This window comes from Protopterus annectens, chromosome 7.part1 (genome assembly GCF_019279795.1).
Source record: "Protopterus annectens isolate FY-2018-M chromosome 7.part1, PAN1.0, whole genome shotgun sequence".
Taxonomy (NCBI): Eukaryota; Metazoa; Chordata; order Ceratodontiformes; family Protopteridae; genus Protopterus; species Protopterus annectens.
In genome coordinates this window covers 232825846-232849796 of record NC_056740.1, presented here as the reverse complement: position 1 = coordinate 232849796, position 23951 = coordinate 232825846, and the positions used below count along the sequence as shown (strand labels likewise).

Sequence of the window (23951 nt, the reverse complement as noted above, 5' to 3'; positions counted from 1 at the left end):
CACCTTCACTGAGGGTCAAGATGACCCTGACTTGCAAAGTTTTGGCAGGTAGTCCAGGATAATGGATACCTACATATTAGCCAGGTCCTGGTTTCTCCTTTAGCACAAAAGGGACAATCTTTCACTTAGCCCAATTCAAGATCATCACGCTAAGCTTCCTGGCCTCCCTCAGTATGTGCAAAAATTCTCTGCAAACATGCTTAAATGGCAGAAGTACTAAATCATCCAGGTTGTCTGCCTCAGTCTTCAAGATGGGGTGCACAAGTGACCACTGCTTCTGGGTCCCAAGATCCCACACTAAAGCAACAGAACAGGCCCTTTCATCACTAGGCTAAATAACAGGGAGAAAAAGTGCTGCAATAGTTACCCAGGTATGTTGCCAAGCTACCCTTGTGGAGGTAGATAACAGTTTTCCATTCAGTAGGGACAAAACCAGTATTCAGGCTGTGGTCGAATAGGGTGCCTACTGTAGCAGCTAGCTCTTGCTTAAGCATATTTAGAACACAGTCTAGAATGCCATATGGTCCCATGGAAGCCATGTTCTTAGTCTTGGAGAGAGCATTGATGACTTTCTCTTTTGAGATGCAGGGAGGAGATGAAGACATGGGGGATAGGAGGTAAAGTGTCTGCCAAAATTGTCTGCCAGCAGGTTTGCAATTTCCACAGGGTCAAGTGTTTGCGATACCATCCACAATTAGTTCAGCACACAACTGGGTCCTACCTTTTAGGTTGTGGATGTAGCTGAAGAAAGCTCTACGGTTGCTAAAATTTCTCATAGTTGCTCTTTTGAGGATTTTACGAGTGGTCTTATTTGCTTGTTTAGGCAGAGGAGGGTGCTCTTCCAGTTCTGGGTTCTCAAGTTTGTATTTTTAGACAGTGGTTTCTTTCACTTATTGTATAATCCATTAATGCTAAACGCTCACCAGGATGGTTTGTTTTTTCTGTCAGTCATGGTGGTATCTACAAATTTGTGAAGATCTTTATACAGGGCATCAGTGTACACCTTAATATAGCCACCAATGCCATCTGTGAAAACTGGAGCTTGGAAGTAGATCATACCATCCCTTAAGGAGGGTACAGTTAATTTTGAAGTTTTTAGCCAGACTTCTCCTTTAGGGAGTTCTGGTGCTACTGCCACTTCAAAAATGACTAATTTATAGTCAGATTTAACCAGTACAGGCCCTACACTTGAGGCGTTGTATCAGTCAATCATATTAGTGAGGACCAGGTCTAGAATATATTACAGCCCCTTGTTGGGTGGTGCACTACTTGTTCCAGGACTTTTGAGTTAAAGTCCTGCAGCTTTTGTGCAAGTGAGTTTGGGCTCGTACAAGTTTAGCAGTTAATGGAGGGATAATTGAAATCACCCATGACTATTGTGTTGGGTTGTACTTTAATTGTCCCAAGCAGGTCTACATAAGCTGTATAGGCTTCTTGGTTCATAGAAGGGGACCTGTAACTGGCGATGACAATGACGTGAAGGGATGGGTCTTACCCACAGTAATCAGAACTTGGATTAACTCCATAGAGTTTTGTCTAATTAGTCTAGAGGCGTAATTATCTTTATCTGAAAGTACGAAGGCACTGTAGTCTTGCAAGGCCGGGGTACTACTGAACCAGGTTTCTGTGACTGCAGACATATCAACTTCTTCCAGGGAGAGGAGCGTTTCCAGAGAGTGCAGTTTCTGATTCAAATTCCTAGCGTTTAGCAGCATGACCCTTAATTTCCAAGTGTTTGGTATTTTCAGGTTAGAAATCTTGTTCCTGTGACCTTGTCTAAAAGAGGCATTATGGGGGAGGCAAGTACCTTAGCCAGCAACTGAAAGTCTAGATGTGCCAGGTGACGTATATCTCTGGAAAAGCAGGTTGGTCTATCCATGTCATCCCAGGCTGACAGGAACTGGATCCCCTTAGAATGACACCAGAAACTTAGCCAATTATTGAAGTCAACAAGTTTTCATTTATATTGTGGTATCATCCTAGACGAGGGTAAAATGCTGCTCAAAGCTAGGGACATACCTTCCTGGGACACATATTCCGACAGCTCAAAATCAGGTCTCTTCATAGTCCAGAGAGGTACATAGAGTCGTTCACACAAACGTGAACTATGACAAAGGCATAATGGTACTTGATGAGAGACTTGTGCATGTGTGATCTGACGAATCCTTGCACCAGACCACCAACCATAACCTTCTCCTTGTTTAACTTGGTGAGTGGGGCATCTGTATGTCTCCCTAAAGAGTCATCTATAACCAAAACATTTGGAATAGACGTGCATTGCTTTAAGGGCTTATTTGGGGAGATACTGGTGCTAGTGTTTTTATGTGTACTGGGGTGCTTGGGGTGTAGTGTTAGGTGTAGCATGTTTGTGTTCTGGAGATCTCTGGTGTTTAGGTATGTTTCTGGAGAGTACCTCCGCACATGAAGTTTGTGCTGGATGCATACTATGAGTAGGAATCATGGTGTGTGAGCCGACAACCTGTTTAGTGTTGCTGTCCTGGGCATGAGAGACAGCAGATATTCCAGATGGTTAGTGTAAGAACATCTTTCCAAATTGTACTAGAGTGCTAGAGTGATTTAGAAGTAAAAACAGTTGTCAGTGTATGAGGCAGTTGCTGCACTGCCTCAAAAAATGTCAACCAAGCTAGCAGGAGAGGGAAATTGACAGCCCATCAAGCAAGGTTTGAACCAGGTACATTCACAAAAAGGAAGAGATGGGGGTATCTAGCAGGGGGCTATTTTAAGGAGACTAACCTATAAAGTGTACAGCAGGTCTATAAAAAAGGGGGATCTATAGACCTGATATGGATAGGTAAGAGGTGAACAAAATTGCTTCTGGGTGGTTCACCAAAGAACTGAGCCCTGGACCAGTAACCTTCAATTAGATAGTCCAAATGTACACTCCTGCAACAAGGGTAGGGGGGGGTTCTCCAAAAGAAGGATGTCCTGATTTTTTAAGCTCAGTCCTCAAACAGAATTGGATTCAGCCAGTCTGAATCCAAATCTATACTACAAAACAAAAGTGAAACAGAATAAAAGTAGAATACTTACTTTTCTTAAATTAGACCAGAGTAAAATCATTTTTTCCTAAATTAAATATAGCAACAAAATAAAAAATAATTTTAAGTAAATGCACCAGTTGGTGTGAAATATAGTCAAGTGCAACAAATGCAGTAGTAAAATTGAAACAGTGTTCATAGTTCTCTTGGATGGTTTGGTATGATCAGAGGAGCAGAGGCGGATTGCCTTAGAAAGGCTCCAGAGAGTTAGGCAAAGTAGGATTTCTGAAGGTCACAGACAGAACACTATATTGTGAAAACAGGCCACATTGTATAGGAAGCCCATTGAGGCACCCCCCAGGATTGCTACTTGGATGAGACAGTTATCTGGATATGGATAAATGAGAATCACTTTGTTCTGCCCAAAACAATTAAGAAGCCACACACTTTGTGAATGCCTTAAGTACAACAGACAAAACGTCAGAGGTGATCTGGTAATGGAAGTCACCACCTTTAAACCTGCAAAACTTTGTCTACTTACATTTCTCAATAGCTACTACAAACATCCATGTATATGGGGGAAAGTAGTGGAAGGTAGCCTTTAACATTTTGAATTCTGGTAATTTTAGGAACCGGTTTAGCCCCAACATATTTGTCAAGAATGTGCCATCACTCGTGTGTGGCGCAAACTCTAGTGGGATTGCACCAGAGCCCCTGGTGGAAAAGACGCACGAGTCATCAGCTGTGAAAGTGCCTTGCTGAACCTGGGGCCTCCAAGCCCGGGGAGTGCTTCAGACTCTAGTGGGATGCCATCAGTCTCTCAGTGCATCTTTTGGGAGAATATCTAAAAGCTTCTAGAACAACACTGGAGGATTTGGCCAATACCAGGATTGTCTTGGGCCAGCAGTGGGACTTTCCTGACTGAAGTATTCTTAGAGATTTTGCTCTACACTCCGTTGTCTTCAGATTGAACCTTGCATAGTGGGGTAGCATGAGGCACTGTGCTCACCCCCCCAAGCAAAAAACACATTAAAATGAAATTGCGAGGAATAGGCTTTCCCACAGTCAATGCAAAAACCTTTTTAGAATCCATATCAGACATCTAGCAAACTCTGATGCCCAAAAGCTACTTTAAGCATGCAAGAGAAGTGCAGCAATGAAACAAGGCAAGATATTTTCCCCGACAAGCTACTTTTTGCAAAATCTGAAAGCCAGGACTAGTAATACTGCCAAGCACTTTGAAACCAAGGATCAATCTTGACATGAACTGTGTCAAGATACCAATGAATCACAGAGATTACCTCTTACACCTCTGAGATGTGTGTGTGTGTGTGTGTGTGTGTGTGTGTGTGTGTGCAGGGGGGGGGGGTATGCTTTAAGTCAGACGAGATGTCAAACCTTCAGCAAAAGTGTCCCACCTATTGAACAAGATAAAGGCCTAACGGTCATGGAGGCATACGACCCCAGATAACACGATCAAACATATATAGGTCTTCTAATTCCTTTTGAGGGTATATACTAATGCACAGAGTTAAACAAAGGGAGATCATTCCACAACGGTCAGCACTTATATGAAGTTACATTTCATATTACAGCAGATATTATGCCAAAATGTGTTCTTGTGTTAAGAGGAAAGGCTGAGCAAACGATCTACTCATTTTTACAGAAACAATGCATCTCTCGTAGTGTTAAAGTCAAGGGAGTATTCTAATGCAAAGGGTTTAAGATAGTAGGGGATCATTTATAGCACAGATCTGCTGCAAGAGGAGGAGGAGGAGGAAAAAAAAAAGGAGACAAAGCAAATTTTATTACAAAATAACCAGAATGCATTTCTATACTGTGTGGCAAGGAATTTGCAGTGTATTTTAGGCACAGGCCTCGTGAAAATATTTTCACAGTTGAAAATACAGAATGCTATTAGGATAAGTTCAGAGATTAAGGCAATGCAAAAGTTTAACATAATACAACGAACAAGTACTAGAGCATGCACCTAAGATTCAAATAAAAAATGGATCAGTACTTGCATCACAAAGTCAGTGGGAAAGCAGAAAGCAGACAGAAGTACAACATCAAACAGAAGGAAAAGAGGTTAGGTGACATGGCCACTGGAGAAGCAGGTACACCAGTCTTGTACTTCCCTCTGAATTTGACATACTGGGAATTTTCTTTTAAGTGTGTTAGGGGAGATTGCAAAAGCAAGGCAACAATGAAGAGAGAGAGATGTTTAGTACAGCAAGTTCTAGATTAACAGTGGGAGTTGTTTGCGAGTAGTGCCTTAGATTAAAAGAGTTTTTTTTCCATGGAGTTTGGCTGACAGAGGCAACAAAAGTGGAGATTTAATAGCTGTAGATAAACAAGTGCAGGTGTCCTTTATTTACTGATTTGTTGTAAGAGTGACTATGCTGCAGATCCTTCGCTTTGTACCAAAATCTGCTATAAAATACAGAAAAACAGCATGTCTACCTAATATTACATCATCAGATTGTGAGGCCAGATGGCAGACTGAGTAACCGAACAGCTGTTCAATACAGAGAAAATACAAAAAACAAACAAAAAAAAGTCATTAAGCTTAACATAGTTCCACTGCAGTAACCAAAATAAAAACTGCACATTTTAGCATCAGAAAACCCATTTTACATGATGAGAACATGCATACAAAAAGAAATGGCAGAGGAAAAAACAAAACAAAAACAAACAGTGCATGTGATTTTTAAGTGGGTGAAAAAAGATGCAGAAAGGCAGTGTCCCCAATACAGAGCCTTGAAAAAATCAAAGGGTGACAGAAGATGGTTAAGAGCAGGAGTTGAAAACCATGTACCTAACTGAAACACGTACCTTAAGAAGTAACGTACAATTTTGTCAGGGTGTATAGTGTAGAGTGCCTTAAAGTAAGGCTGCATGGAAAATAAACCTTCATGCAAGGCAGAGGTCACACACAAATCTGAGATTAACATAAAAGAACACCTTTGGCAAAACCCTACAGAGTTAGGTTCACCAAGGAGGGCTCTCGCATACCAAAAGTTCATAAGGATTCCCTTCATTGTCCTGCACAATTTGTTTTCAGAGACTGTAAAGGTCTCCCTTGTGGACTGAGACAATAACCTGCCTCCCGATATCAGGGATGAAGTAGGTGATGTTAGTAACCAATAGCACTTCCAAAAAAGTGACAGATGAAGCAGCTAGCTTTCATGCATACGTAGAAGCATGCCTCACACTAATGTATTGGAGTCAAGAATATGCAAAATAAATTAACTTAACAGCCAATAGTGGCTTCCAAAAAACAGCAAAAGACAAATCTGTTATCCTTCATGTATTCTTATTGAAAGACTTGTCAAATAATCCCAAAAGCAGTTCTTTACATATTTCTAATATTCAGAGGAAAAATGGCACGAACGATAAATGGATGATTTAAGTAACCAATAATGGCTTCCAAGGAGCAGCAAAAAACAAATCTGCTGACTTTCATAAATTCCTGTTATGAAACTTCTTTTCTTTAATCTAATTAACCCAAAAGAAGTTTTTCACATATCTCTGATGTCCAGTGATAGAGATGACAAAAAAATATATAAAATAAAAATAAAAAATAGGCGATGTCATTACTAAAATTTCATTTCTCAAGACAGGAATATAGCAGGACAATTACTAAGTGACAATAAATATCAAGGCTCCATGCCTTGCACGGCCACATTTGTACCTTGATAAATTCACATGGTGACTGCCTATAAGTTTTTCCTGAGAAGAGTATAGGCATGTTATTTCACTCTAGCAATGTAAACAAATGTCAGACTTCATTTCATCCATCCAAAGTCGGTATATATAAGTTTCTGACTTCATCCCATCCATTCAAGATCAATAGGGAACTTTTACTAGAATTTCACCATCTCTGTTCAGATGTTTGTCATATTGCCCAGTTTTGTTTTGATGAAACCAGAGCAGGAAAGATGTGGGCATATTAAACTACAAATAGCATATGTCGACACCATCAAATCTTCTAGTCTTGACACTAACATAATCGAACTTAAAATCAAACGTCTGTTAGGATATAAATGCTCTTATAAAGCAAAATAATAAGTATGTTATTTCACTATAGCAATGTATGCAAATTTCAGACTTCATTCCATCCATCCAAGATCAATATGTATACATTTCTGACTTCATCAAATCCATTCAAGATCAATAGGAAATTTTACTAAGATTCCACCATGTCTCTTCAGATATTTATCATTCATCACTTTTGATCTCGTTAGCTCATGGTCGATCTGCGTAATTTGATGTCAAAGCAACTTGTACCATGAGCAATGTTGTTTATCTGGCTACATGTAGATCATGCCAGTCATTTTATGTAGGCAAAACTAACCAAATGCTTAAGAAACGCATACAGAGGCATCTAAGGGACATTGTGAAACAAGATGTTCATAATGCCCTAGCTAATCATGTCAGTCAGCATAACGATCACTGGTTTTCATATAAAGCTATATGAGACCATACATATTGGCCCAAAAAGGGGGATATTGAGAACATAACTGAATTTAGGGAAACCAAAAGGATAATAAACCTTAGAGCTGATCAGCATCCGGGGTTGAATAGTGTTATACCATTGAAACCTGTCTTGAAGAGACGCAGATCGCCACGAGCTAACAAGATCATAAGATGAATGATAAATATCTGAAGAGACATGGTGGAATCTTAGTAAAATTTCCTATTGATCTTGAATGGATGGGAGGAAGTCAGAAATTTATATATATTGATCTTGGATAGATGGAAGTCTGAAATTTGCATACATTGCTATAGTGAAATAACATACTTATTATTTTGCTTTATAAGAGCATTTATATCCTATTAGAAGTTTAAGTTCGATTATGTTAGGTGTCAAGATTAGAAGATTTGATGCTGTCGACATATGCTATTTGTAGTTTAATGTCCACATCTTTCCTGCTCTGGTTTCATCAAAACAAAACTGGACAATATAACAAACATCTGAACAGAGATGGTGGAATTCTAGTAAAAGTTCCCTATTGATCTTGAATGGATAGGATGAAGTCAGAAACTTATATATACCGACTTTGGATATATCACTGGACATCAGAGATATGTGAAAAACTTCTTTTGGGTTCATTAGATTAAACAAAAGACGTTTCATAATAGGAATTTATGAAAGTCAGCAGATTTGTTTTTTGCCGCTCCTTGGAAGCCATTATTGGCTACTTAGATCATCCATTTATTGTTCGTGCCATTTTTCCTCTATTGAATATTAGAAATATGTAAAGAACTGCTTTTGGGATTATTTGACAAGTCTTTCAATAAGAATACATGAAGGCTAGCAGATGTCTTTTGCTGTTTTTTGGAAGCCTCTATTGGCTGTTTAGTTCACCTATTTTGCACATTTTGACTCCAATACATTAGGGTGAGGCATGCTTCTAAGTATGCATGAAAGCTAGCTGCTTCATCTGTCACTTCTTTTGGAAGTGCTATTGGTTACTAACATCACCTACTTTGCATATTTTATTAGTACTGAACATCAGCAAGCTGTGTGAGGTATCCATTTAGAAAATGGGATTGTTAACCCGGTTTATGTAAATCAGATGGAGAAATCCAAACATGGATTGGCTGGAACCTTGGTGTTGATATTCTCATTGGGTGAATAATTTTGGACTGGCTTATATATACAGATGAATCTCCCATTTGATTATACGATCTGAAGAAGAACTATTCAAAAGCGCTTATCGTTGGACAAGGGACTTTTTGTTCTTATTTTGTTTTATTTCATTCTTTTCATTAAATTCTGGATTTTAACAGAACTTTTATTACTGGATTGCACAGACAGTTTATTTGCTTTTCAGCACAGTGTTAGCCTGGGTGAGCCAGCTGTCTTTTGGTTTGTGTATATTTTACTCAAGAAGTGGCAAGGTTCTCAATGGGAACATTACAAAACTGCAGTCTGTGGTTTATTGTAAGCTGGGTGTGAAGTATTTCATGCCCACAATCTTTTGCTATAACCCTACTTTTTTAAGCTTGTTTTTCAAAAACTGATATAGGTAGTTAACAGACCAATGAGTGGGCTTAGCACTTGTCTGGATTAAACAGACTTGCTCCAAGCCACATAACAGGTAAATGGAGTCTTCCGGGAATCAAACTCTGGACTACTGAAAGCATCTCATTAACAGAGCATAGCTTTATCGATGCCAACTGCCAAATTGGAAACACCACCATCTTACCTGGTAGGCAAACCTTAGTAGAAGAGTTGCAATAGGCCATTTGCAAAGTGCAAGACTGGTCATTGAGCTATGGCTATAATACAGATTTTCCTCAGAGGCAAGAGAAGCTTCTTCACAATTTAGGTATTTACTGTATTTCAGACTTGGCAGAGATCAGGTGGTCACAACACAGATGTAGCATTTCCCAGAAATGGAGCAGAAGTGGCAATATTTCTTGTAGAGTGGGCTTTCCCATTCTTTCAGTTATTTTATGCAGTCTACCAAATACCTAAAGGCAGTCTTACAAAAAATGGATCAGGGTGTCCAAAAGTAAGGGGTGTAAAATGAACCGATCACTCTGACAGACAATTTTTACCAACACTGAGTAAAGTCCATGAATAGAGCAAATACTCACTACACTATCTAGTGAAATGGAAAAAATACTTGAAAGCAGAGTGCCACCAGTCAAGCTCAGTCTTGGACATTTTGGGTAAGGGGCTGTATCTGTTCCATTGCAAGCATAACACTTTCTTGTGTAATCTGCTATTGGAAACCATGAAAATAGCTAGAGACATGATGTCCCAGCACTTTACCTCAGGATTCTGCAATGGGTTGAGGGGGAAACAATGCTTCATAAGAGTTTCTGAAGCATATGAATTTTCTCTGGTGAAAAGAAAAGCTATGTACATCAAGGAGTCCAAACTACAGCCTATGAAAGTAATGCAATGAGAAAGTGGACTCTGATTTTACTACTTTTTAAATTACCATTTGTTAACTGGAAGGGGGGGGGTGTTCTCAGTCTATGAATTTGCTTGGAGAACATTTTGTTCAATCCTCCAAAACTGCTGAACTATTCCATGCATGCGTGTGTTCTTAGTAATTCACTTTTCCCATCCGATTCATGAAACCATCAAGGCAAGGACAAATTTAACATTTTACTCGTGAAAGAAATGATCTGCTAGCACTGGCCAGTGCTGCAATGCAATACCTTCAACAAAAAACAAGCATATCAGCTTAAAAACTGTATTCCACCAAGCACGGTGCAGGTTTTTTTTTGTATAAATTAAGAAGCACAAAGCAATCTACTAGTTTAAAACACATGCATAATTACTTTGTTTCTGTGAAGGAGGAGTACAACAAGCCAGAGAATGCTAAAGTGAAACAATGAATGCCTATCAAATATTCCTTGAAATCAATGAGCAAAGTAGAAAAATCACATACTGGTACAGTTCCAGTTTACAGTCAACAGCAGACCAAATCTTGGGACAGTTGTCCCATAGCATTAGCTTGGCAACCCCCACCCTGCACCACAATTCACAAGCAATGCATCAAGTTACACACTCAATCACTGCTTATTAAATTTGATTTAAAGGGAAAAAAAATTAGACAAGTCAGTTACATTACACAACTGGCTTTGGGAATAAAATACATTAACTACTAAAACTTGGGTTCATTTGCTTATAAATCAGTAAAAAAAAAAAAAAAAACACTCTACTTTTCCTATAGACAGTTACCAAGGCTATAGACGAGGCAAAGGTGGTACACAAAGCCTACCTAGACCTCGCAAAGGCCTTCGACACCATTCCCCATTCTGGTATTATACTCACCAGCCTAAACATAAACCCCTACGTCACAAGATGGAGTTGCCAACTAGCTCAAGGACAGAACCCACATGGTGAGAGTTGCAGGAGCTAGGTTCAACTCTAAAATCGGTTACAAGTGGCATTCCCCAGGACTCGGTCCTAGGACCCCTCCTGTTCGGCATACACTTCAGAGGTACAGGCAAGCACAGGAGGACTACGGCTGACCAAGTTTGCAGACGACTACAAACTAGGGGCTACAATTGACTCTCCATCTGACAGACATCCTGCAAAAGGGTCTCACTGAGACGGATACCTGGTGTCAAAATCATGGCCTCAAGCTAAATGCCAAAAAGTGCATAGTCATCCCCTTTGGAAAAAACAAAGTACCCACAAGCTACCACATAGATGGTAGTCTCCTAAATATGGAAGACGTAATAAGGGATCTAGGGACCCAAGTAGATAGTAATCTCTCCTGTGATAATCACATTTCCAAAGTGGTTAGAAAATCCTTCTTCGTGGCCCACCTAATCACAAAAGGTTCACATCCAGATCAAAAGAGGTCATTGTGCCCCTCTACTCATCACTCATCAGACCCATCATATAGGAGTACAATGCCCCATTTGGGATGTACCTTACAATACACCTGCAACAGTTGGAAAGACCACAGAAGTACCTCACCAAGAGGATCACTGGCCTCAAACAGATGCCCTATGCAGCTCGACTGAAGAAACTCCAGCTGTACTCTGTTGCATACTGCCTACTCAGAGGTGATCTCTGCCTGGCATACAAGGCCATGACCAACCCAAAACTTGACATGCTCCACCTAAAGAAAAGCTTATCCCCTCGAGCCACACGCTCTAGGGATCTAAACCTCATCACAACAATGGGACGTGCTGGAGGGACAGATTCTTGTCCCAGAGACTTCCCATGCTTTGGAACAAGATTCCAATCTACATTAGGCAGAACTCCTCGCTAATGCTGTTCAAAAGAAATCTTGACGAGTGGATGGGAAATGGAAAGTTTACCCCGGGGATCCCTTCAGTGGCTCTGCTAGACAGAGGCACAGGAACTAATCTAAGGGGGCGGCGAAAGCCAACACATTCTGGCTAGGTTTATAAATGCCTTTGGGCAGATAGCCTAGTACCTACCTATGAACAAAATCGAATTTGCCAAGTCAACAAGAAACTAACCCCAAACTTGCAAATGGGTTGGTTGGCAGTGAGGTACTAGACTGTTTAAGAAAGAAAATGTCATACTTCCTCACTATGTAGCACTCAATAATTTTAACAGATAAAAAAGGCATGCCAAATAAAGCAGGGATACAGAAAATGCATACTATGTTCTTTAGGCCAGGAGTTTTAAGCACAGTTGCCTGGAACATGGTAATCATTAAGGAATATAACTGCTGTGCAGGAACATGTACAAAAATGCTTAATTAGTCCACATACATGCATGTGCTGCAAATAAATACACTTGAGAGATATGGTTATAATACAGCCTGCCCAAGTACTGAAGCCACAAATTTAAAGTGTTCTGGAAAAGCTAGTTGGAATAGTGTTAAAACTACTTAATGGGCACAGCTTCCTTAATGGCAAGGGAAATTTGCTTCCTCTGCTGCAACACTGACACCTTTGGTACGTCTGAAGAAGCATCATTATTGTGTACAGCCCTATGAAAAGTGATGTGTCCACAGCAATATTGTTCTGGGATGAGTTATTCACAAAGGGAAAAAAAACAATGGTGCTACCATACAACCACATACCTCTAAGAATTTCTGGCAAGTGCAATTCTGAAATTATGCTAAACTAATTATCAATGCCTGTCAACGCCCGTCAACTAACTGTAGCCGATCAAAATTCACACATTACAGAGAAGAGTATGACATAGTTGTGTAATGTACAGGCTGTTATGGGCTTGTAATGAACATTACACATAAAAAGTCATAATGACAGCGCACAGCCGTGCAGTTTATGAATTTTATGACCATGGTTGTGAAAAAACTGTTCCTACAGCCAGCAAAAGCCTTAGGGCAAGTTAGAATGGGTTTCCCCTCTACAGCCAATAATTTTACTACATGCTAGACACCTTTTAAGCTCGTTTAAGTTTGTTCATTTCTGTAAAGTTTGACATTTTTTGCCACCTACTCATTTCTGTGAACTTTTTCTGCAGAATAGTTAATAGCCATCTGTACTGTTGCGACTGCATTCACCTGGGTTTTGCCTAGAATTAGCCGATTGTCATATGTTCACTACCCCATTAAATAAAACCAGTCTCTGACCAGTTGCTCCACATACTCAGCTTGGACTTTTAAGGACAGAAATTACTGTACAAATGTTATCAAAAGCAAAAAGTAGGCAACAACTTATGTGAATGCTCAGAAGAATGTTGTATCTAACCAAGTCCAAACATACAAGGCTACAGCTAGCTTTTTCTGAGTGGGAGAAGTTTGCCTACTTCTATTAAAAACAATACATAGAGTTGGATTTAGCATGACTGGGAGAGGGAGGCATTCATGTTCAGTAGGGGATGTATAGTAATACGAATTATGAACTGCTACAGCAGTATGTGGAAAGTTTCGCACCATCACAGATAAGGCAAAAGGATACTAGCCTAAACTGAGCAGGACCTATCAAACTGACATATAGAAGAGTATCTGGTTCTCGATACAAAATAAAAGCCAAATATTCATATCAGCTCATCCGCAGCACCTCGTGGAACTGCAAGTACTTTCACAGTTTTAGACAACAGATAAGTAAACAGAAAAAAAAAAAGTGTCCACAAGTCATGTTTTCTTTTGGGGAAAACCAAGACATGAAATTGATTTTGTACTTAATTATAATTTTGCAAGTTTAACTATATTTCAGTCTATTTAATGTGATGCTCAATAAATAAGTCAGCTGAAATACAAAGGTTCACATATTCAAACCTCTAGCCTACAATCTACTGGCCTTCAAGAAGGTGGACTACTGTAACCTTATGATGGGATCTTCAGCTTTAACTGTATCAAGATTTTATGTCAACTACATAACATTTGCTCAGTACCTTAACAGATGTTTAGGACCAGGTACATCTTACTTACCTTCTCAGCATCTCTGGCAAAGTATTGTGGTCTGTTGACCATGTCATCCCAAGCACACAGGTACTGGATCCCCTTAAAATGACACCAGAAGCTTGGCCAATTGTTGAAGTCAATCATTTTGTCCTTGTACTGCAGTAGCATTCTGGGCAATGGCAGAATGCTACTCAGGGCTAGGGTCATACCTGCCTAGCCCGAGCTCTTCCATGTAGTCCAGGGAGGTACGTTTCAGGTCATTCACGCCAACACGGATATTGACAGAGTCATATTTGTACTTGCTGTGGAGTGACCCGAGTGGTTGGGTTATGTAGCGGATCCTAGCACCCGACAGGCAGCTGACAGTAACCTTCTCCTTGTTTAGCCTGGTGAGTGGGACATCAGTGTGCCCGACTATAGAGACACCTATGACTAGTGTTGGGTACGTTGTTTTGTCTTATTGGCTATGGCCGAGTGGTATACAAGTCTGTGGGCTATATGTCATTTGGGTTGTGTTGGGAGATGGAGGTTGCTTGCGTTTCTGCTTTGGAGGTCTCTGTTGCTTAGACAGATTATTATTATTGAGAGCCTCCGCAAATGTTTTTGTGTTACTATGTGTGGATTTTGTGGTGTAGAGTTACTGACAAAATGTGATGAGTGTGGTGCAAATTTTTACCTTCTCCTCTTGACTGTCAAGTTCAGTCTTGGTTGGAGAGAGCTTTACCTCCAGTTTGGCCAGATAAGTGCATCTCACACAGGTTGTAGTGTTGGGTGGTAGGAGGAGAGGGTGGTCTGCATACATGAGGCAGTTTCTACATTGCCCCAAGATGCCCAGATTCATCAGACAGGACATAACAGTAGGAGCTGACCCTTGGACATGCCTGAATAAAAAAGCTATTTTCCTCTAGAAAGTGAGGACAAGAACTGTTTTTCTCCAAGCGAGTGAGAAAAGAGAAAAACTTTCCTCAAGGTAATGAGGAAGGTTGAGTGCTATAGTAATTAGTAGCTTATTTAGTGCTTACAATTTCTGAGCACAAACAAAAAGTGCTAAAACTAAGAATCTGTATCTGCACTAGACGAATTACAGGACAGAAACAAGTGTAAATGCAGGCTTTCAAATCAGAAAGTTGAGAGAGATGGAAAGGATTGCCCAAATAGCCAACTACAATTTCTGGGCCAGAACCACTCCTTGTGTGGTAGGCAGGTTACCTAGTGTTTACCACTCCCACTGGTAAGCTAGAAGGCTTCCCTCCAACACAGAAAAAAGGCTTGGGGGCTCAGAAGCTTACATACAGTCCTGGATACAGCAAATCTGTATCTGGACTACACTAGTTACATGAATGGTAAGAAACAGACTTACAGTATTTTTATTTATTTTTTTCTTTACAGAAAAGGAGCTAAAACAGCAGTAAAAACAATTCACATGCAGTGCAAGCTAGCACGAGTATGTAGCAATATTAGACCAAACAGTTTAAAAAATGCAATTAAATTAAAAAGGACTAAATGCGAGTGCAGAAGTTGTTTATTACGTATAATGTTGGGAGAGTGTCCCAGATTAAATCTACAGAGAGGCGGGCAACTGCAAAAGCCACCAAATTTAAACTACAAGCCAGAAACATGGAGGGTGGGTAGGACAACACACTTGACAGAGATCTGAAAAACTATAAGCAACAATTAACAGTACAAACTCTAAAACCAAAAAAATACACTTAGCTCTCATAGGGAATCTTTAGACACTGAACCCCTGCCAGTTTTGTTTCAAAGGCAGAGCACACCTACTAAACCTTCTAGAATTTTGAAAATGTCACCAATGCAATAGAAGAGGTCAAAATACTGCATACTGCCTACCTTGACCTAGCTAGCATACCTTAACCTAGCCAAGGCATTTTGTCACAATACCACATGGCCCAATGCTAAACAAACAATGGAACACTTTACTGAAGACATGCATCACAAAATAGCAAAACCTCTTTACTGCGTTCAATCTAGGAAACTGACAATATGTTTAAAACTTAACTATATGTGCATGGAGTAGCAAATCATACTGTATTCCTAGAGAAGAGAGAGTAAACTAAAGGTGGAAGATAAACTGCATGGAAGGGTATGATATTGTATGAATCCGGGTTCTTTTGTGGACAAGCTAACCAAATTAACTAAATGCTGCGCAACATACTGTTATCCTACTGCATATAGAGGCTGCAATAAGTAGATTTGCAAGTCATTTGTTTGGTTCTAATTAGCTGTGTAGAGTAGAAGTATCATTGTGGTTGTAAATATGATTTGGACTTGGGGAATGCTCCTACTCCATTTTATTTTTTAAAACTTTCCTCCTATTTTCTCAGATTACTAGAAGAACATTTAACAAAATTACAACAGCAAAATGTTGTCCATTAGTGGGAAGCCAGTATATTCAAATCAATTCCAAGGCAGAATTAAACTGGAATACTACCCATCAAAAACTTCTTGAGTCAATGTTCAGGATGTCTGGATTGTTTTAGGTCTCACTACAGCAATTATGGTATGCATTCAAGGGCTAAATTCCAAAACAAAAACTCCAGTTATCACTTTCCATTCCTGAGGAACAAGTTAACCACTTCTGCTCTCATTACCAAGGTGATCACTGATCATTCTTGTATTTGCTTAAATGACTAAGGGCAAATGCAGACTGGCTTAAACACCAAACATCTGCAAGACAGAAATCCTGGCGCCATACAAGTGCAGAGAGAAAAATAAGAAGCTAATTGTACCAGTCAATCTGTATCATAGTACAAGTTAGCACATCCACTCAAGAACCTTTTACAAACTGACTGCAACAACTTCTTTCGGCTTTTCCCATTAGGGGTCGCCACAGCGGATCACCTGTCCACGCATGATTGGCAGTGGAGTTTAATGGAAAACCGGCAAAGGACTACTGCAACCCGGCACATGATCAGCCATTAAGAATACGGAAAAAATACTAAAAATTAGCATGTACAAAAAATAAAGCACATTACAGATCTGTACAAGCATCCTAGCATATTGTTTTCAAGCTTATTCAAAAAATACAACATAGCAGACTTAAGAATCCAAAAATAAACTTGTGTGTTGTAAATCATGCGTACTGAAGACACAAAGCTGTACTACACAGATGGCAGCCCAAGAAATTAAGAGCAAAATGCTATCTTCAGATGCAGGTGAAAGCACCCAGAACCTTGCCACAGCAGCAACTGAACCAGAAAAAACACAGCATACGGAAATCATGGCAGCTCAACATAATCCCATCAAAATGGCACTAGTAGCTACAGAATTAAGGGGGGAAAAAGAGCATTTTAAGGGGAAGGTGGCTGGACCTCTCCACATCCCATTCACTTATGCCAATAACTACCAAAGTTGCAACTAATTCAAGAAAAGCTCAGTTTTGATATACATTGCCTCAAAAAGCTGAATCTACAGAGAGCTGCATCATCCCACAGAGCTGGGACGATACAGAGTAAATGATGGTGGAAGTAAGGAAACAGTTAAATAACATTGAAGGACAAGTGTAATCTCACCTCATATGACCACACACACTGTACACCTGCAAATCTCCGCACACATCTCCCAACTTCAACATCCTCATGGGTGGTGTACATCTCACGCAAACATTCACTGATGTGAGGAACCATTCTGCGCAACACTTCCCGGCTCATGATCACACCAGGTCCGCCCATACAGAAATTCTCACCAGGTTCTAGTGCCAGTTTACCCATCTCATCACTGCTGCCCAATCCAGTCTGTCCAAGGAAGAGGGGCTCACTGCTGTTCAGACTCCGTAAAAAGCTTTCTAGTCTGTCACTCTTAATGTAAACATCGTCATCTGCCCGCATAAACCATTCATACTGGTCCAAGTAGTGGTCATGCATGTACTTCAACATCATGAAAGACTTTTTCTGAGGTGGGTAGGCGTCATCAACTCCCTGAAGAGGGACTATAGGGATTGGAAACGATGTGTCAGACCCCTCACTGGAGAAAAATTCCACTTTTCCAGGAATGTTACTGGCCCAGGTTCTAAAAATAAAGACAAAAAAATTTTTTTACTCAAAAATAAACAAATTCTACACAATCTTTCACAATAAGTAAGATGAACATATTTTCGAAGTAATCCTGATACTATTCTATACCAAACTTATACCTTTCTTTAATTAATCAAAAATGAAGTGGATTCTGATGAGCATTTCCATCAAATGTAGGCTTTGATTTGGATGAGTTGAAATGTAGGCTTCAAAAGACACTGAAAGCGCCAAATCATTTTTCGACTGGAGGCATGCAGCTTCACAAAATGTGTGATTACTAAATGCCCATCAAGGTATTAATATTCTGGTTTACTAGCATCACTGACAAAACTTTTATATCAACAATATTTTGTCACTGTCCACACACTACATCTCAGCCTTCTCTAGAACTTAATGGAGTTTAATTTAAAAAAAAGCAGATCCAGCAAAGTCTAAATCCCACTGATGCATGGTAGATCCCCAAAAGAAAAAAAAAAATGCTGCAACATTTATAAACAGAATGGCCCAATCTATGTTATGCACAATAAAGCTTGCATCTCTAATACTTGTATTTGCAGTACTTCTATATCTATCGAAATCCTTTGAAATGGTCGCTCACTGTAAACTCCTCAATCAACTTTCCACCCTGAGTCTATCATCTCTATCCATTCGATGGTTCACCAGCTACCTTGCCAACTGGCAAAAAGCTGTAAAATGGCAAGGATCCTTCTCTGCATACCCTCCCACAGGAGTCCCGCAAGGCCATCCTTGGCCCTGTACTATTCGATATACTATATTTATCTTCTTTGTGAAGGTACCCTGATTCAACATGCAGAGGACTACTATCATCTGCTCTTCAAACACCTTAACTTGCCTCCAAGAAAATCACTCAACAAGCAGTCCTCTCCACCGAAACCTGGCATACAAAAACCCAACTCTTACTCAACCCAAAAAAAAAAAAAAACTTGGTCTTTACACCAAAAAAAAAATCACCCCTAACAAAAGCACCCTTCAAAATCTTTTCAGCAAATGGAACTGAAACTCAAGTAAAAGTTATCACACCAAACTATTAGGAGTTATAAACACATGATAATCTTAAATCTGACCTACACATCCAAAGCAATGCCAAGAAAACCCCATCAAAAACCAAGCATACCATACAGAAACACACCTTTTCTGAGCACACCCGCATAAATTGCTCTTGCCAAAACTTACTTTTTGCTCTCCCTATTCTATGGAGCCCCAGTTCTAACAAATTTGCAATCATCCATAAGAGAGGGAGACAACTTGAAGAACTGCTACAAGAAGACTGCAATATTTGCTACAAATTCAAAACTTCTTTACCCATCACAGTAAAGCTCTGTATACCATTAGCTGTCTGAACCCCCCCCCCACACACACAACGTATAAAATACATAAAATATTGTACTGCATACATCACTAAAAGAACCCATAAAAATCATACATAAATCATTGGACTGCATACATCATGAAAAGAACCCAGACCAGAAGATGAAACAAATTCTCACCATAAATAAATCCTCAAGACAAAGCCTATACTTGTGCTCTGCAGGGGGGGACGGGGACACAGAACTCCCTACTTCTAATCACCTCATCTTTAAATGCTTGCTAAAATAACACTTCACAAAATCATGGACCTGCTCCTCCACCAGTCCTGGCTGAACTTCCTCACTATACTTCACTCACCCCCTCCAACCTAAATCATATCTTACAACTCTCTCCCAACCTCCTCTTCCACTCCCTTTTGTTTTTCCCCACTACTCTTCCACTCCCTTTTATTTTTCCCCACTACCTCACTATACCAATTTTCTCTCTGCAGACCTTTCAACCCCTTTCCTCCCTACTCACCTAGGCTACCTGAAGGCACCCTACCACTCTCATCTCCTTTTATCTCCATCCTTACTTCCTTCTAGGACCTTAAAATATGAACACTCTCTCATATTAGTAAGATATCACTCAATTTCTTCTCACTGTCTTGATGACAGTCTTAAATATCAAAATGGTCTCAAGATTCATTTACTGCATGCTAATTTGTGGGACAAATGACTAATGAGTTTCTTTGCATATTTTCCAGCTTGTGTTATTTTTCATTAAACTACTATAAAATGCAAGTTCTATGTTTTTCTGACATCTATGTTTTGCAATGTCACATGATGCTTTGTGATTTAAAATTATCTGCAACAATTTTTTTTAATAGGATTGCAACTGAAGCTTTTCTCCCCAGGCCACCATTGAAAAAGGACACTTTTTGGACCAGTCGGCCTTTCCTGGTAAACAAATGCCAAATAAAACAGGTAAAAGATGCTAGGAAGCAAGTTATGCACGCAGCTATGGCTCATGCTGACAGTGTACTGTTAATAACTAAAAAAAATAAGGTGAGTTATGTGGGATAAAATTAATCAAGGGGACATTACTATTGTGATATACATTTCCATATAATTTGACAAATTTGCCTGGGCAGAAAGTGAGATTATCACCGAAAAAAAAAAAAAAGTGTGCCAGTAATATGCCAAATGCTCAGAACAGAGTTGAAAACTGAAATCTGCACAGGAATGCTAGCATCTGAGCACTATTGAAGCACAGGCACCCGCACACCAACAGAAGAGCCAGGTGTCCCTGTTCAGAGATGAAGCAAGTCAATTTTAGCAACATTCAATACTGAAACAGAATTAAGTAATGGAAATAAGGCACTGTTTCAGTACACTACAGTTTGGGACCAATGTGCACCCTACCCACTTCCTTCCACAGTTCTACTTAGTAGTACTGATGCTGCTAAACAAGATTTCCACACATATAATATAAGGTGACAGAAATAAAAACAAACAAAAAAATGTAAGAGCAACAATTAAGCGGGACAAGACCTGCCAAACTGAATTTAATTCTAAAAATGACAGCAGAACTATACAACAGCCCTCCAGCTGAAAAACAAGATGTTCAGAAAGTGCACAGCAAAAGAAAAAAAAAAAAAAGAAGCTAAATAAGAAAAAGTTGTTAACCCAACACCAAACCTGTCAAGAGTTCTAAAATTATGATTTCTAACATTTCTAGCTAGTAACCAACTCAATAATATCTTAAAACTTACTGAATTTACATATATCCAATACAATTATCCCTTAAATATAAAATTGCCCTTGTCTGGTTTTATGCAGTGATCGTTCACGTAAACATAACTGCAAGACATTTAGATGAAGCCAAGCAGCTGGGGCAAGCTTTAAACCCATCCATTCACAAACACATTTTTTGCACATCCGGTTGAGTGTTACTTCAGTGACAAATCTAGAGCTAATTTTAAAAATTGTTCTAATAAATTTAGAATGCTGCTAGAAAACTTTTACATTAGCATGCGTTTTTTTTTTTTGTCGGAAGGATATGAAATCAAACTCAAAAATGGTTGAATTATTTTGTGCCTACAACAACATTTGCCAGCAAATTGCACATTTTTGAGGAACACATCAAGAATATATGAGGCAAAAAAATCTGGACAGTTGAGATGCATGGTAATAAGCAATACCACTTAGCTGTGACAATAGCTCTCAATGTAAAATATTAGCTAACCTTTTATTTCATTAACTTGTACATGAATAATGTCAGTATTTAACAAATACTGAAACTTGGGGGGGTAATCCAGACTGTAGTGATACCAGGTTGAAGTAGGGGACAACAACAACCAGAGACACTAATAACATTTGCAAAATAACCAAAGGTAGTCTCATGGAAACGAACTTACGGCTTCTCTACTGAAAGCTGTACAATCCTTTCACACTGGGAATGGAAGTATAAACTACCACAAATAACGAGCGCATAACCATGCAAATAATTTCGTGCTCGACAGCATATAACATGCAAAAATGAGTGGGGAATTTAAGATCGCAATCTCTAATGTTTGACAGGAAAAACAGCCTGTTTAAAGTATAGTAAAGAACACAATATCATTGTTTCTGCACAGTCCAATTTGTTAGCACAGACCCAAGCAAAGCAGTGACATTTACTTTTGTATCTCGCAGTTTGGCCACACAATGCTTACAAGATTACGCCGACACACTACAAACTATTGAACCGTGTTCTGCTAACAATACATTACCTAAACAAATAAACAAAAATTCACACGAAAGCACACAGTTCAACTTTTCACTACCGTCTGTCAAAATGTTTAAACACAGGAAAGCAGTTTCTGGATCTGAAACGTAATGTGTCTTATAGTTACAATATTTTACATGTTCAGTAAACAGACCAGCGTGTTCTCACCAAACTGCACTGCTTTACACCAAGCTTTTTACTACACACACTGTCTGCCAACAGATTTTTTTTTTTGCATCTCAACACAGTACTTCAACTACATTTATATTCATATATTATATATATGCACACAGTTGCACAAAGACAAAACAAAATTATTCCAGCATCCGTCAACGTGCATCAGATTTAAAATAAGGATGATGAAAAATGAGAGGGGGCGAACCAACACATGCCTATGAAACTTACTTTTGGACAGCCACTGCCCGGTTACCAAGATACTTTTGAGCAGTCATGACCCCAACGTAAAGGAAATGTTTCGACTTGGGGATAAGCTCTTCGTGATTTCCAGCATCACTATCCTGCGGCTGCTGCCACACCAGCACTCCCCCATAGTCCTTTCTCACCCCTGAGTGCAGGCTGACACTGCTGCTACAACCAGAACCACTAGCTCGACGACGGTGTCCAGCTTTCTTAAAGTCCGAGGCTTTAGGAAGAATAAGTCTCGAAGCTACTGTGAAGCCAACAACCAGTCCCAATAACACACTGAACCACGATCGGCGACTCCTTGTAGCCATTCCCTAACCCCAGGATAAATTCAGTGCTAAATTACCGCGCACTCTCTGTATTCTGCTACGCGGCGCTGTTACAGAATTACACCGCCACCTCAAAAAAAATGTTGCTACTGGGTAATCATGAAACCAATGAATAGCTACAAGACTCCGGAATTATTTCAACGACAGGGTCCGTCTCCCCAAGTCAGAGAGTTCCCTCACTCCCGACAATCAGAATGCGTTTTCTTTTGTACCAGCAAAAGCTCCCGATTCCATGCCACCTACTTATCTTTATATATTGGAGTTAAACAATCACTGCTGCAAAAAAATACCAATTTGTACAATAGCTGTTTCAATTAAATATTACTCCAGAGCATTGAGTTTATATATGACAAACTCAAAGCTAAGGAGTAAGACGAATCCGCTAGGGGGATGGACTTCCGATTAGTCAACCTTCCCCGGAAGTGACGGGTGAAGAACTTTGTTAAAAGTGCGGTGTGAGGATAGGTGTTCATGAGGGTATTTTGTACTTTCTAAGTTTTTGTCTTTTGAATTATTAACGTAAGCTACACTATAATGAGTTTGTTTTACACGTAACCGATGCATTTTGTTTGCGTTGTATATATTTTAAAGGAATTTAATAATATGTACAGTGGGACGTTCACAATGTTGGTTCTGTGTGCTGATTGCCCAGGAAGTTTATGCTGAGATGATTATTAAAAAAGCCGGATCCTGCCTAAACCTTAACAAATAAGAACGTTCACAATGCGTTCTCAACAGTTGCCTTTAGTTGAGGTCTTTTGCTATCGGTGACTGCAGTGCCTTTATGGTTGTATTCCCTTTAGCGCTCCTTGACTGTGCAAAAAGTAGGTCTCCAGATTCATTTTGCGGTGGCCTTTCTAATGTCTTCTAAATCCAGAAATTACGGGAGTAAGGGTGTTGGATTACACTTGAATAATGGCAATAACTGGATTTGTTGAATAGAAAGTGTACGTTAATTCATACCCTCTCTCGTTCCGTCTATTTTCATGTTGATGGTACTAAAGTGTTCTTGATTATTTCTGGATGTGTTTGTTTCTGGAGGTAAGAAACGGATAGTTATGAAGACAGGTACCTGAATAAATTGGTAGTGAGGCAGATTTTATGGAGGTCTATTTAGTGCAAGAGACACATAGTGGGCTTTTCTCTTAGTGAAAAGTATGGTAGTTTAGCCAGTGAAAAGTATGGTAGTTCAGCCAGTGTATCTGATTAATGGTCTTTTCGACACAAACCCGGTGAAGGTGAGATTGTACACTGACAGGGACT

General features: G+C 39.6%; 1 protein-coding gene across 1 annotated transcript in view; it reads right to left on the bottom strand.

Annotated features, from left to right (window-relative positions):
• CHSY1 (chondroitin sulfate synthase 1) overlaps positions 1-23085 on the bottom strand; it is a 401916-nt gene extending 378831 nt beyond the window's left edge. The window contains exons 1-2 of the mRNA XM_044078685.1: positions 22342-23085; positions 17359-17854 (exon numbers count right to left, since the gene is read on the bottom strand). Coding sequence (XP_043934620.1) covers positions 17359-17854; positions 22342-22670 — 825 coding nt within the window. The 5' untranslated portion in view covers positions 22671-23085. The remainder of the gene's footprint in view (positions 1-17358; positions 17855-22341) is intronic.
• Positions 23086-23951: the final 866 nt, after the last annotated feature.